The 17,500-nt window shown below is 39.3% G+C and overlaps 1 protein-coding gene across 3 annotated transcripts in view; it reads right to left on the bottom strand.

Annotated features, from left to right (window-relative positions):
- Positions 1 to 17,500, bottom strand: part of LOC123510614 (pumilio homolog 2-like) — a 121,027-nt gene that overhangs the window by 70,702 nt on the left and 32,825 nt on the right. For all 3 annotated transcript variants that reach the window (XM_045265897.1, XM_045265898.1, XM_045265899.1), the window contains 3 exons: positions 11,104 to 11,133; positions 1,653 to 1,785; positions 201 to 412 (listed from right to left, as the gene is read on the bottom strand). In XM_045265897.1, coding sequence (XP_045121832.1) covers positions 201 to 412; positions 1,653 to 1,785; positions 11,104 to 11,133 — 375 coding nt within the window. The remainder of the gene's footprint in view (positions 1 to 200; positions 413 to 1,652; positions 1,786 to 11,103; positions 11,134 to 17,500) is intronic.

Raw genomic sequence — 17,500 nt, 5'->3', positions numbered from 1 at the left:
AGCAATGCAGAGAAGGGAACATAGTGGAGAAAATTGTACTGAAATGCAAGGGATTAATTTCGTAGAGATAGAGGGATGAGACTTGTAAATGCAATGGATGTGTCACTGATGATAATGCAAGGGATGAATAGCACTGGAGAACAGTTCAACACGACTCCAATCCCTCCATCTCGGGGCACAGAAGTCTTTGCAGCACTTACTCTGAGGGCGAGGTTGGCCATCCCCGTGCCAATATCCTTGCCAGTAGGCGACGAGGCCAGCACGTACTCCACCATCTTTACGCCGACGCCCGCGTGGTCAGAGGCGCGCGGGGAGAGCACTGAGTCCCCACCGGTGAACTGCGGGGGGCGGGCTGGCCCCCTCTGCCCCACCCCCGCCATACCCAGCCCATGGCTCTGCCCCACACCATGGTCTGTTGGCACATGGGAGGGTGAGTGAGCTACCAGACACCATCAACTATCAAGCTTGCCTTGTGGACAAGCCTACAATGTTTGTTTCATTTTTGAAAGCTTAATGGGAAGCAGTGTGAGTTACTTGGAGGATGACATTAATTACTTTTTCATTCTTATGAAGTTTGGTGAGCATGCATGTTTGTATATCAATCACAAAATACCTAAGTTTTACTAAGGGTGTATCTATATGACAAAGGTACAGGCTAAGCATCCCAATGATTTGCAAAAGATGAATTATTTAGATATACATGTAACCTTCAATAAAATATCAATAAAAAAAAAAACCTTCTGTGATTTTTCACTTTGTTTTATTCTGAGGCTGAACATTTTAAAGGTTACCAGGGAAAGGATCAAGACACATGGATAACCTTCAACAGAATATCAACATTTGACTCTTATATACACTGTAAAACTCACATTAACAGCAATATACATAACCAACATATATTAACACTTGCCACCCACACATATAGTTTCCTTTGCTTTACTAATACTGAACCAACACACACTAAACCTGATTAATGAATCTACTCCAGTCAACCAACATTCTGAGAAACAATTCCTTCCTATCTCATTCAAATCTTACTTTAACAAGCTTGAACCCATTACATACTTCTTGCCCTATCTTCATTATTGACCTTGAGAACTTTCCTGCTATCCTTACATCAAGCATACAGTAATAGTAGTGATAAATGTTAGATTTAATAAAATAAAGAAACTGCTACTTAAATAAACACAGGGTACATTCATTACCCGCTTTTCTAGTCAACTCTGGAGCTCTCTGCCTGCTTCTGTATTTCCTCCTTCCTATTACTTTAATTCCTTCAATATTGAGATGCATTTATTTACCTTGAATTTTGAGTATGATTACATGATTCATTGAAATTAGGAAGGGTCTATGGAGGTCAGAAGATTAATGGCCACAATGTTCACTATCTTAATCCTCACGTAAGTTTCTGAAGCTGTATAAAATCAACAAAATGTGAGCAAAATTAATATGAAAACATGCATTGTGGTACTGAAGGGGCTAACTGCTTCAAGAGAGAGGTTTCAAGACACTTATCCTCCAAATTTCAGTAATTCCTTTTGACACTGCTTTGGGGACTGACATTGAAATTAACTTTTTATTTCACTTTCATACCTTTAGCCGACCTTGGTCAGTTTCCCTCTTACAAAACACAAATGACCACCAATACTCACGGTGAGGGGGAGCAGCATGTGGGGCGCCAGTGCTCCAGGGCGCCTCTCTCCATGACGCCTCCCCTATGTTGAAGATTCCTTTATTGTCTGCCTTGCCCTCCTCCACGCCCCATAGCTTCTTGGCCGGTGCAATCTGTAACACACCACACAATCAGTACCAAATACTCGCACTCACACTCACACACACACAAGAATGGTTCCAGAATTTGAAGGGATGACGTATGATGAAAGACTAAAGGTTATGGATTTACCATCCCTAGAACAGAGAAGGGAGAGAGGGGATCTGATACAAGTTTATATATTGATTAACGGAATGGATCAAGTAAACAATGAGAAACTGATCCTGAGAGAAGAATATGACATTGGAAGCACAAGATCGCATAGTAAAAAACTGAGGAAGAGAAGATGTCTGAGAGATGTTAAAAATATAGTTTCTCCCAAAGATGTGTTGAGACTTGGAACAGTTTGAGTGAGGAAGTGGTGTCAGCAACAAGTGTGCATAGTATTTAAAAAAAAAATAAATAAATAAATAAATAAAAAAAAAAAAAAATAAAAAAAAAAATAAATAAAAAATAAGCATAAGTGTAGATATGGAGACAGGGCCACACGAGCGTAAAGCCTAGGCCCTGTAAAACTACAACTAGGTAAACACACACACACACACACCGGGTAGCTCAGTGGTTAGAGCGCTGGCTTCACAAGCCAGAGGACCGGGGTTCGATTCCCCGGCCGGGTGGAGATATTTTGGTGTGTCTCCTTTCACGTGTAGCCCCTGTTCTCCTAGCAGTGAGTAGGTATGGGATGTAAATCAAGGAGTTGTGACCTTGTTGTCCCGGTGTGTGGTGTGTGCCTGGTCTCAGGCCTATCCGAAGATCGGAAATAATGAGCTCTGAGCTCGTTCCGTAGGGTAACGTCTGGCTGTCTCGTCAGAGACTGCAGCAGATCAAATGGTGAAACACACACACACACACACACACACACACACACACACACACACACACACACACACACACACACACACACAGAAACTAATCCTGAGAGAACAATATGACATCAGAAGCACAAGATCACTTAGTAAGAAACTGAGGAAGGGAAGATGTCTGAGAGATGTTAAAAAATATAGTTTCCCGCAAAGATGTGTTGAGACTTGGAACAGTTTGAGTGAGGAAGTGGTGTCAGCAATGAGTGTGCATAGTTTTAAAGAGAAATTGGATAAGTGTAGATATGGAGACGGGGCCACACGAGCATAAAGCCCAGGCCCTGCAAAACTACAACTAGGTAAATACACACACACCGCATAGTGTAGTGGTTAGTATGCTCGGCTCACAACCAAGAGGGTCCGGGTTCAAGTCCCAGGAAGTGGCAAGGCAAATGGGTAAGCCTCTAAATGTGTGGTCCCTGTTCACCTAGCAGTAAGTAGGTACAGGATGTAACTCGAGGGATTGTGGCCTCGCTTTCCAGGTGTGTGGAGTGTGTTGTGGTCTCAGTCCTACCCAAAGATTGGTCTATGAGCTCTGAGCTCGCTCTGGAATAGGGAAGACTGGCTGGGTGACCAGCAGGCGAGTGTGGTGAGTGAGTTACACACACACAGGACGGTGGACATCTGGAACAGCTTGAGTGAAGAGATTGTAGCAGCTAAAAAAGTGTGCGTAAATTTAAGGAAAATTGAATGAAAGCAGATATAGAGACAGGTCACTATGAGCCACACTTGAACCCTGTAATACACACACACACACACACACACACACACACACACACACACACACACACACACACACACACACAGTAAGTAGGTAAAAAGAAACAAATAAGGAAATTGGAGACTACAAAAAATGGCTACAAGAATGGTTCCAGAATTTAAAGGGATGACATATGAGGAGAGACTAAAAGCTATGGATCTAGCAACCCTGGAACAGAGAAGAGAAAGAGGGGATCTGATACAAGTTTATAAATTGATTAACGGAATGGATCAAGTGGATAATGGGAAACTGATCCTGAGAGAAGAATATGACATTAGAAGCACAAGATCGCATAGTAAGAAACTGAGGAAGGGAAGATGTCTGAGATGTTAAAAAATTTAGTTTCCTGCAAAGATGTGTTGAGACTTGGAACAGTTTGATTGAGGAAGTGGTGTCAGCAAAGAGTGTACATAGTTTTAAAGAAAAATTGGATAAGTGTAGATATGGAGACGGGGCCACACGAGCATAAACCCCAAGCCCTGTAAAACTACAACTAGGTAAATACACATACATACACACACACACACACCGCGTAGTGTAGTGGTTAGCACGCTCGACTCACAATCTAGAGGGCTGGGTTCAAGTCCCGGTAAGCAGCGAGGCAAACGGACAATCCTCTTAATGTGTGACCCCTGTTCACCTAGCAGTAAATAGGTACGGAATGTAACTCGAGGGGTTGTGGCCTCGCTTTCCCGGTGTGTCTTGTGTGTTGATGTGGTCTCAGTCCTACCCGAAGATCGGTCTATGAGCTCTTGAGCTCGCTCCATAATGGGGAAGACCAGCAGCCGATCGAGGTGAATTACACACACACACACACACACACACACACACACACACACACACACACACACACACACACACACACACACATACACACACACACACACAGTTTGAGTGAGGAAGTGGTGTCAGCAACAAGTGTGCATAGTTTTAAAGAAAAATTGGATAAGTGTAGATATGGAAACAGGGACACATGAACATAAAGCCCAGGCCCTGTAAAACTACAACTAGGTAAAACACACACACACACACACACACACACACACACACACACACACACACACACACACACACACACACACACAGCCTAGCATACATTTACATTTATGAAACACCACACACTCAGAACTTGAGACACCACCAACACACTCATACACACTCAGAGGCACACAACACACACTCAAGTCACACAACACACTCAGCAATCAAGACATGCCAACAACACACTCATACACACACTCAGAGCCACACCACAACACACATTCAGCATTCAAGACCTGCCACCAACACACTCACATTCCCAAGACACTAAACAGAACACAACAGCACACATTCACAATAGTTACATCATGCAACATTGAAGGTTAAATGCCTCACCCTGCAGGACACACACACACACACACACACACACACACACACACACACACACACACACACACACACACACACACACACACACACACGCACGAACTCCCCCCCCCTCTCTCTCTCTCTCTCTCTGACATCATCCTCTGGGTCATCTTTGTTTTTTCCTGCCAGAATTCATGAACCAAAACAAAAACTTAGGAAAAACGTATATCATACACACACACACACACACACACACACACACACACACACACACACCGTGTGTGTGTGTGTGGTGAAAGCGTGTGCGTAATGTAGAGAGGGTCACGGGGTTACGCCCAGGCGATGATGACAACTGCAAAAACTGCTACCATCATCACCACCACCACCACCACCACCATTATCATCATCACCACTAGCAGTAGAATTATTAACCAAACTTCATCAAAACTTACCCTACTACTATTACTACTACAACTGCTACTACTACTACTACCACCACCAATACAGACTCCGATTCCTTTATCTCGCTGAGCATGAGAGAGAGAGAGAGAGAGAGAGAGAGAGAGAGAGAGAGAGAGAGAGAGAGAGAGAGAGAGAGAGAGAGAGAGAGAGAGAGAGAGAGAGAGAGAGAGGGAGAGGGAAGAAGGAAAGCAAACTGGCCAAAGGTAGGTACAAATGGTGAAAGTCGAGAGAGAGAGAGAGAGAGAGAGAGAGAGAGAGAGAGAGAGAGAGAGAGAGAGAGAGAGAGAGAGAGAGAGAGAGAGAGAGAGAGAGAGAGAGAGAGAGAGAGAGAGAGAGAGAGAGAGAGAGAGAGAGAGAGAGAGAGAGAGAGAGAGAACCAATAATACCAAGGGAGGGCAGTGGTGGTGGTCAAGAGCACAAGGTTTGGTGCAGGAAGCTGTCAGGAGCACACGTGCTGTCCCTGTTTGACATATGCCTGTCTATTTCCACCACTCATTTCCATCTATAAATATAAATAACACTCCCTAAGGAGTCCACACTACCAATCTGGGTCCGTCTTCAGAAACGCTTAGCTTTCTCACCACGACTATTTTCCAAAGCCACAGAGATGATTAGCGGAGTTTTCAAGTGTTTCCCCAGTTAAATACTAACGTAATAATCCTGTCCCTGTGCCTTTAGAACCGTAAGATTACCTCAAAGACTCGCGTGCATTCAAATAAACCCCCTATAAATACTGGCGGTGATGCATATTAGTGTTTGAGAATATGAGCCCTGATTATCGAGTCTATTCCATTTGAGAAGCAATCTTTTCTACCTCTTCAATGTCTTTATCACACTTATTCAACCCATTGCGTCTTGTCCAATGATGATTACTGACCTTGGCAATTTCCTTCTACACACCGACAGTAATTATAAGCTTGATAAAAATTACATCTTAAAAAAAAAAAAATATATATATATATATATATATATATATATTTTTTAAGATGTATATATATATATATATATATATATATATATATATATATATATATATATATATATATATATATATATATATATATATATATATATATATATATATATATATATATATATATATATATATATATATATATATATATATATATATATATATATATATATATATATATATATATATATATATATATATATATATATATATATATATATATATATATATATATATATATATATATATATATATATATATATATATATATATATATATATATATATATATATATATATATATATATATATATATATATATATATATATATATATATATATATATATATATATATATATATATATATATATATATATATATATATATATATATATATATATATATATATATATATATATATATATATATATATATATATATATATATATATATATATATATATATATATATATATATATATATATATATATATATATATATATATATATATATATATATATATATATATATATATATATATATATATATATATATATATATATATATATATATATATATATATATATATATATATATATATATATATATATATATATATATATATATATATATATATATATATATATATATATATATATATATATATATATATATATATATATATATATATATATATATATATATATATATATATATATATATATATATATATATATATATATATATATATATATATATATATATATATATATATATATATATACATATACATATATATATATATATATATATATATATATATATATATATATATATATATATATATATATATATGAATTAATTTTCAAACAGTAGTAGAGGAATGGAATAGATTCAGTAAGCAGGTTGATAGTGCGAGTCATTAGGAAATTTTAACTTAAAACCCTTCAATACCATGACGCGTTTTCATATTCTGTTTACTATTTGGTGATTTTATACAGCTTCAGAAACTTATGTGGAGATTAAAATAGTGAAGACTGGCCACTCAATCTTCTGATCTCCATACACCCTTCCTAATGTTAATAAAATCCTCTAATCACACCCAAAACTCAAGGTAAGAAAAGAGCCCTTGTATTGGTTTTTTTTTTCTTTACAAGATAGAAGATGAGAGGTGGAAATACATAAGCATGTTTCATCATGGGACTGCCAAGTGGAGTGACGACTTCCTTCACCAACCCTTGTGTTCTTGATAGCAGGTGTGATTAGTGGTGTGTGTTCCTGTGTGACTTCGTTTTGACTCATCCCGACACACGAAATGGTGAGAAAATTCATTCAACTTAACTGGTAAACACTATTGGTTCAGTTCAATTAAGTAATCGTAGTTCAGTTCAGTAAGTAATCGTGGTAGAATAAGCCTGTTTTCCACTCACATCTGACTCAATTCTCAACAAACAATCCGTTAAAGCCATGCGTTTTATAAGCAGACTATTTATATATTAAAAGTTCGAATTTAGGTAGAGTAAGTTATGACCGCACTACCTTCGAAGCAAACTGACTTACTGGTATCTAAACACGCAATAGAATAAATAAAACTAACTCATGACAGGCGTATGGAGGATGGACGGTCGAATAAGATGTTGATGGGAATATCCGTAGCGTGAGAAATGACTGCACTCTGTCTGAGGGAAACTGACAAAACACGCGACAAAAAACAATGATAAAGTAATGATAGGTGTGTGTGTGTGTGTGTGTGTGTGTGTGGAGAGGATAGACGGGCAAGTCACCGTCGTACGATAATCCTCGCAAGATGTACGATGTTTACATTACGACTCATTGTCTGAAACATTAGGAACTCGGGTCTTTAAGATATTGTAAGTATGCAAAGAGTATTACTCAATGAACACATTACTTGGGCGGACTGTATTTATTTTTACATTTCCTTAAGTTAACCAAGTAAGTACGATTAACTATAAAATAAGTAACTCGGTAAGCGAGTGAACGACCATGAGAGAGAGAGAGAGAGAGAGAGAGAGAGAGAGAGAGAGAGAGAGAGAGAGAGAGAGAGAGAGAGACCGTGTAACTGTAAATTCAAGTGACTTCTCTTGCCACGGGCGACGAGCAGGCGACCCCCAACCTAAGTCACTCAGCCACTGTGAGTGAGTGAGTGAGTGAGTGAAATCATTCGTATCTAAAGACAAGTCAGCTAATCAGGAGAGAGAGAGAGAGAGAGAGAGAGAGAGAGAGAGAGAGAGAGAGAGAGAGAGAGAGAGAGAGAGAGAGAGAGAGAGAGAGAGAGAGAGAGAGAGAGAGAGAAGGGAAGAGAAGGGAAGAAAAGATGAAGGACGGAGGAGGAGGAGGAGGAGGAGGAGGAGGAGGAGGAGGAGGAGGAGTGAAGATGGAACCACAGAGAAGGAAGATGGAACCACAGAGAGGAGGAGAATGAGGAAGAAAGGAGGCAAATTAATGGGAGGAGAGGGAGAGAGGAAGGAAAATGTTGTAATAAAGGGAAAGGGAAAGAAGGGTGAAGATAATGGAATGCAACGGAGGAGGAACGAGAGAGAGAGAGAGAGAGAGAGAGAGAGAGAGAGAGAGAGAGAGAGAGAGAGAGGAAAGTTGCCCTGCTTCCCAGTTCCCGCCTGAGATCGGTAAGGTTGGCAGCCCTGTTGGCGATACCCTACACGCCGACACCTTCCATATTTTGCTTGCTAAGATCACCGCTTCCTTCAAGAGCTGTTAATCACTATGGCGCCTCATCACTTTCCTGTCATTCCTTACTAACACAAACCATCATCTCTGTCTGTCTGTCTCCCTGCCTGTCTGTCTGTCTCCGACCTGTATTGTGAATGGCTCCTCAGGTCGCTCTCTGTTCCTCGATCACCGTGACCATTTCTAAATGCCCCGGTGATGATTAGCTAAGTTTTCAAGTGTTTCTTCTGGTAATAGCGTAGACCATATCGATTCACTATCACCAGAACCATAAAAACATGATTCAAACAACTGTCACTTCACGATAACTATTTTCAAAGGCCACAAAGATGACTAGTCGAATTATCGATTATATTTTTCTTGTTGATATCGAGGAAATTTTAATAATCTGCCATTATAACCGAAAAACCTGCCACTTTTGAAAGTAGTGCGGGTACGTCACACAAGTGTTGTTGCAGAGTAAGGTTTTCTGCCTTGGACTTGTTTGCTGTACATAAGCGGTTCCATTTCACCAGTTCCTATCCCCTAACAAGAGTCGATAGATACCTTACCTCACCTTATTCCTCATCCCTTCTGTAAAGAGACATTTTTACCTTGATTTTTTATGATTAGACCATTTTATTTACATTATGAAGGGTCTATGGAGGTCAAAAGATTAGTGGCCAGTCTTTACTATTTTAATCCCTTAAATAAGTTTCTGAAGCTATACAAAATCGCCAAATTAGCAGAACTAATATTGAAATGCGTCACGGTACTCAAAGGATTAACAGTTGTAGTAGATGTGAGTCGTCAAGGATGTTTCCATGACTAAAGTAATATTCTGTTCAGCATTATGCAACGCTCATTAGAAAAAAAGGTTAAAATCCAACTAATCCGTTTTCATATTCTTAACAAGAGATATCTGAAGATTTTTCGAGATTCTTGTGACAATTTAACAAGGATTATACATAGCTTATTAAAAAAAAAAAAAAAAAAAAAAAAAAAAAAAAAAAAAACTTGAGAACTGCTAATCACCTCTCTTTAAACATCCGGACGCTTACATCATCTTTCACGGAACAGGCGGCAGTGGATGTTATTGTGAGATTTCAGAGATGTTTAAATGACTCTAGTGACAGCTTCATTATTGTCACGAGAACTCGACTAACATGTCTCTAAATATTTCGATACCTATCCCATTTATATATTCTCAACAGGTAGTTGTGGAGGTCAACAGATTTCTAGTGTTTATATGATTCTAGTGACAGTGATCAAGGTTTCGCCGCCTATCTCATTTCCATTACTTTATAGTGAATGTTAACAAGGATCATGCATCGTTAATGTAATAACTACTACTGAGAGTTTAATTTGTGTCATATCTAAAATCTTGGATGCTTACTTTGGTGACTTTCAATACGCTGTAGTTTTCGAGGGTGTCTTCGAGACTCCAGTGATAGTTAACCCCTTCAGTAATCAGTACTGCGACGTATTTTTTTTACTACGAGTTTTGTGTATGATTGGGCGATTTTATTTAGATTAGGAAAGATCTATGGAGGTCAGAAGATTAATGGCTAGTCTTCATTATTTTAATTTCAACATAAGTATCAAAAGCTGTATAACATCACCATATACTAACCAGAATGAATATGAAAACGCGTCATGGTACTGAAGGGTGTAAACAAAGACTATGTATGCATCGCTGACACCAGAAACATCCCAAATAACATTATACAATCTACACTTCCGATCCCGACATGTTTCAGTGTATATCTAAATTTCTTTTAGTAAGTGAACTTCATGTAATTGTGGGTTTTCAAGGACTTTCATAACTCTAGTGATAGTTTAGAAGTGAACATCTATCGCTGCTGGAAGAAACACTAATGAAACCTCAATCAATAATACCCCTCTGTCCTCTAAATACATGAAATAATTGTGTTTAAGAATAAAGTCTCTCTCTCTCTCTCTCTGCAGTTCACTAGTATGATGTCGATTAAGTATGCAAGGTAGCAATGGTGGTGGTGGTGGTGGTGACGGTAGTAATAACATAACACATTACACACAACCGGTTTCTCTCTCTCTCTCTCTCTCTCTCTCTCTCTCTCTCTCTCTCTCTCTCTCAAAACCACACGGAAAGCAGAACACCAGAAAAAGCCGGTTTTCACACACACACACACACACACACACACACACACACACACACACACACACACACACACACACACACACACACACACACAATATTCACCTGTTGTCCGTATTCAACTCGTCTGCTAACCTGAAACAAGAAACAGAACAATTAGTGAGTTGTATGTATACATATATACATACTGCCATAGTAGTAGTAGTAAAAATATCAATATGGAAAGCATACATAATAACAATAATACCAAAAATATTATCATTAACTGTACCAATAATAATTATAATTATTAAAGTTAATATCACAACTAAGACAATTTTCAACGCTGACACCTGCATGCTCAGAGAGAGAGAGAGAGAGAGAGAGAGAGAGAGAGAGAGAGAGAGAGAGAGAGAGAGAGAGAGAGAGAGAGAGAGAGAGAGAGAGGGGGAAGGGGGTGTAGGAAAAGGTCTAGGTGATGGTTGTTTGCTCGCTCGCTCTCTCTCTCTCTCTCTCTCTCTTAGACCATGTATCCTCGTCCCTCCCTCCCATCTTTTTTTCTTTCTACCTCATCTTGTCTCTTTCTCTCCTTTTCTGGAGAACACACACACGCACGCACGCACGCACGCAATCGCGCGCGCGCTCACACACACACACACACACACACACTGAAGTGGTGGTGGCATGAATGTATCCTGAGAGAGAGAGAGAGAGAGAGAGAGAGAGAGAGAGAGAGAGAGAGAGAGAGAGAGAGAGAGAGAGAGAGAGAGAGAGAGAGAGAGAGAGAGAGAGTGTGTTGTGCAGACGGAAGGGAGGGAAAGGGGAGGGAAGGAGAGAAGGGAGGGGCTGCTGCTACCACCACCACGACCCCACATCTCCCCTGGGGCGACACACACACACACACACACACACACACACACACACACACACACACACACACACACACACACGGAAAACTAACATAAGGATGTGACTTGGATCTCTCGTTTGACAGGGATACACTACACTCATCTTGCTATTGTATCAGCTAGTAGTAGTAGTAGTAGTAAATATTTTCATAACAGACATACACACAGACACGTTTCCTGGTACTTATTCTTTAGTATTCACATGTATTCCTCCTCCTCCTCCTAATAATAATAATAATAATAATAATAATAATAATAATAATAATAATAATAATAATAATAATCCTACTACTTTCAACATCAATAATTACAATACATACATATCATTCGTTATGTAAGCACACATTTCCTGAGTGTGTGTGTGTGTGTGTGTGTGTGTGTGTGTGTGTGTGTGTGTGTGTGTGTGTGTGTGTGTGTGTGTTTTCTGATACATTACATAAGCCTTGTTCACATCTTAAAAAAAAGTTATCACTTCTCATTATAAGTAGTAGTAGTAGTAGTAGTAGTCCTACCAGTACTATTTACAGACACGATAATAATTCACGCACAGGCTTTCACACACACACACACACACACACACACACACACACACACACACACACACGATGGGACCAGGAGTGAATGGCCGCAGTGGTTAGGGAGGAGGAGGAGGAGGAGGAGGAGGAGGAGGAGGAGGAGGAGGAGGAGAAGGAGAAGGAGAAGAAGAAGAAGAAGAAGAAGAAGAAGAAGAAGAAGAAGAAGAAGAAGAAGAAGAAGAAGAAGAAGAAGAAGGAGGAGGAGAAGGAGGAGGAGGAGGAGGGAAAAGGGAGAGAAACAGAGGTAGGAGGAGGAGGAGGAGGAGGAGGAGGAGGAGGAGGAGGAGGAGGAGGAGGAGGAGGAGGAGGCGTGCGGATAAATCGATGATAGCTGTGAGTCACCCAGGCTGCCCCGCCCCGCCCAGCCCCGCCCCGCCTCTCCCAGACACAACCTGCCCAGCTAGACGCGCCCGCCCACGCACGCCCATTGCCATGCACATCACCTAACCACAAGCTACAAGCCCGCGCGCGCACACTCACACACTTAACTATTTTCACCTTTAGTTTTTTTTTTCAGTTATTTTGTTTGTGATTCCATTGTTCGGTTACAAACATACAGACACACAGACACGGACATACATACATAAATACAAACGGACATCCTTATATAGATAAACAAATATATAAATTCGTCTTTTACCTTATTGTCACTATTTCTATTGTTTGAACAGTTGACCCTTACTAATTAAAATAAACCAATAGATACATAAACACAATTCTAATAGTCATTTGTTTTATTTGCTGATCTCCATTCTATGCAAGTTTTCCTGCAAATCCTAAAAACAATAATTTTTTTGTCGTGACTCGTATTTTTTATTGACTCAAAATTCCATTCCTAACTTTTTAACCTCTTCAGTACTGGAAAGCATTTTTACCAGTTTTGAATATGATTAGACGATTTTATTGACATAAGGAAGGATCTATGGAGGTCAGAAGATTAATGGCCAGTCTTCACTATCCTAATACCCCACATGAGCTTCTGAAGCTGTAAAAAATCACTGAATAGTAAGCAAAAATATAAAAACGTGTCATAGTGGTGAAGGAATTAATTTTGTTTCGTGAGTCCAACTTATCATTACTTTCCTTTTTCGATTCAGTCACGAATTATTATTTTTCGTCACCCATATTCTTTCGTGACTCAAGATTTCACTCATGTCAACTTTTTCGTGAGTCAATAATCATCATTCACCTTTCAACATCAAGTGACTCACAGTTCATCCATGCCACGAATTACTAACTTATTCATTGCGATTCATTTGAACTCGTGACTCAAAAGGCCTGTATTCAGAAACGGTTTTGCTCTCACCACGACTATTTTCAAAAGCCACAGAGATTATTAGACGGATTTTCAAGTGTGTTTATACAATTAATAATGCAGAAATCGTGTCACTCTGCTTCTAGAACCGTAAAAACATCTAAAAAAAAAAAAAAAAAAAAAAAAAAAAAAAAAAAAAACGTAAATTTAAGTAAAGCCTTTTTTGAAATAGTGGAGGTGAAGCACAGAACTGTTTGAGAATACAAACCTAAATCAGAAATCAATAACTTACGTTTTCCGTTTAGCTGATCATATCCTACCATTTCCTCCCCCCCAGGCTTAATCACTGAAACCCGCTTCTATTCATCTCTTTTCATATTTATCAACTTCCTATTACTCAAATCTATTTATATTATATTTTCCATTCTATTTATTAATTTATTCAGTTATTCCTCATGCATAGTTTATTTAATTTCCGCCATTCAAATCAATCTCTGCTCATATCATTCATCCTCATTCATGCGTGTATACAGTTTATCTCAAATTTCTTACACGTATCTCTTTATTTGTTCCCTTCATCCTCATCCTTTCATTCACTATTGCAAGCTTATCCATTTATTTATCAGCTCATTTCAACTCTCAATTACTCACATCAGTCTCCACTCGTACTACCCATCATCATCCATTCATTATCTAACTTACAGCCAATTTTCCAGCCACTCAAGTCTCGACCCTCATTCTCCAGACACTAAGCTGGATTTACAGAAATAAGCTTATCTTACAAGCACCACTGGTCCCGACACATAAGATTTTCCAGTTTTTACGTCTATTTACACGGCATGCAAGCTTATTTTCCAGACAATAACCTTGATTTCTACGGCCTAAACGAAGCTGACGTATCAAATTTTATATGCTAAGCAATAAAGCTTATACCAGGGAAGACTCGTGATCTAATGATAGGCATCAATTTATCTTCTAAATCTAAAGGATCAATTTCCAGGGACTAAACTAAACTGGAACGTACCTGAACTTATATCTTAGGTGGTAAATTTAGTCTGTTCTAGCTTATATTTCTAGGGGTAAAGCTTGTCTATATTTACGTTTATATATGAATAAGTAAATCTCACATTTACTACAGCATATATTTCAAGACGCAAAGCTTATATCTACTTCAGGCAGAAAGGCTAATATTGACTACATCTTATATTTCACCTAAAGCTTCTCTAATGCGGCTTAAATTTTAGCCAAAGCTTATCTTTGGAACCGTGGCATCGATTATTTCTGGCGCCACGGCTTATCTCTTAGCCAATATCTTGTGGCCTGGTAAGATAATCCATCGAAACAGTACACTGAACACTGACGAGGCAAACATAGGCAGGCTTTAACTTCCATCACTTTCATCCTTTTAACGTCTAATTCTCTGATCTGTTATAAATCTTCCCTTTTGTGTAAAGTTTTCGCCCTTCTTGACCTTAAACTCTTGCCCACAACACTGCACATTCAGTGAACACATTTATTGGCATCCAGTTTTAGATTCTTCGTTTAATTTTACGCGCTGTTATATGCTAAGAATCTCCCCTTTCCCCTTTACATCATTCTTTTCTTAACCTTACGACCTCGAAGCCAATGAGAGTCTACACTAATCTGTCAATTCTCTGGTTTCATATTAGCACATGTGAAAACTTGAGATCGAGTCAAATAAGTTCATCCTTTCTTTCTTAAACCTTAGACCATGTGATATGTTAAGAATTCAAACCAATATATGACTTATACGGATATATATATAAGACTGTCAGCACATTAGATGGATTAATATCGAATTGAAAGCTTAAGTATTCGTCTCTACTGTCTCCTGATCCTTTCTCCATCCCAAGAATTCAGTTTATCCAACGATAAAGTTTATTTTTTGATCCTCTGTGCTGTAACAAAGCTTAATGCCTTCCCACAACCACCACCCAGGAATAAAGCTTACCTGGCACTAGCCCACCGTGTTTAAAGCATTAGTGCAACAGCTTCATCACACGTCTAACCATACTCATGGTTCAAAGACAAAGCTTACTCGTGTCACTGTTCAATATAGTGTGTGTGTGTGTGTGTGTGTGTGTGTGTGTGTGTGTGTGTGTGTGTGTGTGTGTGTGTGTGTGCGCGCGCGAGTGTTAGGTATGGGAATGTATGCAGCAAACAGCACCTCTTTTCCTGCCTGACATCACTTCCACCTCGCCACAAAAGTTTAATGAACTGGCAAGTTTACAACCAGTCATACCGGGAACTAATTACTGGAACCCGGTAATCATATGCTGGTGTCCACTGATAAATGTCCGTGTGTGTGTGTGTGTGTGTGTGTGTGTGTGTGTGTGTGTGTGTGTGTGTGTGTGCGCGCGCGCAGGTATTTCCCCTGACTCCCTCATTCGCTGTATTAGCCAATGTAATCTCTCTCTCTCTCTCTCTCTCTCTCTAAATCTAAAATAATGCAGTAATCACAAACAAAACAAGAGAGAGAGAGAGAGAGAGAGAGAGAGAGAGAGAGAGAGAGAGAGAGAGAGAGAGAGAGAGAGAGAGAAATGCGAGTAGTCAGCATGTGAGTCAGAAGGGATGGTCGCCAGTACCACCACCACCACCCCTTCCCTCCGTAGTACCCCGTGACACGCTGAGGTTGGCAGCCCTGCTCACATAAACACAGTTCCCACCCTTGCCAGGCACCGCCACGGGCTGCAATTAACCTGCCCCCGCCACCCTACACATACACACACACACACACGATGTCTATCAAGGGCAAGTAGAGAGAGAGAGAGAGAGAGAGAGAGAGAGAGAGAGAGAGAGAGAGAGAGAGAGAGAGAGAGAGAGAGAGAGAGAGAGAGAGAGAGAGGCAAATACAGGTAGATAAAGGGTATTATTTACACACACACACACACACACACACACACACACACACACACACACACACACACACACACACACACACACACACACACACACACACACAGTTTATCCTAAGATGATGAGGCGGAATCCAAACCTTTCACTCGTACAAACCCAAATAAACGCTTGAAAACCCTAATAACTTCCACTGGAGCTCGTCAAGAATGGAGGCGATACGAGGCGGTGACCAGCTTGGATATCCTCGTATTTACTAAACAAAGCTAGTTTTTAAGTTAATATCAACATTTCACGTGATTCTATAGTACATTAGTGCTTTGAGGTGCTGTCACGTAATAAACAGCGAATTCCTAAGCTAATATCAACGTTTCACATGATTTTGTTAGGCATTTGCTAGCTCTGTATTCTGAAACGCTTTACTCTCTCACCATCACTGCTTTCCAAAGACTCCAGTAGAAGATACTCGTGCTTTTAAGTGTGTTTTCATGGATCTGGTGATAGATTGGCGAGATTTCTAGTTTATTAAAAGGAGAAACTGTCCTGAAAATCCGCCTAGTTGTCTCTGTGGCCTTGGAGAATTGTAGTGAGCGGGGAAGGCGTTTTCGAATACGGGCGTAGGTCCCATTACTGCTTTGAGGTGCTGTCACGTAATAAACAGCGAATTCCTAAGCTAATATCAACACTCCACAAGATCCCACTGACATTAGGTCTCATTACTGCTTGAGGTGGTGTCATATATATATATATATATATATATATATATATATATATATATATATATATATATATATATATATATTACAGTTTTAAGGCCCGTATTCAGAACCGCTTTGCTCTCTTACCTCGACTATTTTCAAGGGCCACAGAGATGATTAGCCGAGTTTTCAATTTTTTTTTCCCAGTTAATA

This window comes from Portunus trituberculatus, chromosome 29 (assembly GCF_017591435.1).
Source record: "Portunus trituberculatus isolate SZX2019 chromosome 29, ASM1759143v1, whole genome shotgun sequence".
Classification (NCBI taxonomy): Eukaryota; Metazoa; Arthropoda; class Malacostraca; order Decapoda; family Portunidae; genus Portunus; species Portunus trituberculatus.
The sequence above is the reverse complement of the archived record's forward strand: the minus strand, read 5'-3'. Positions and strand labels throughout refer to the sequence as shown.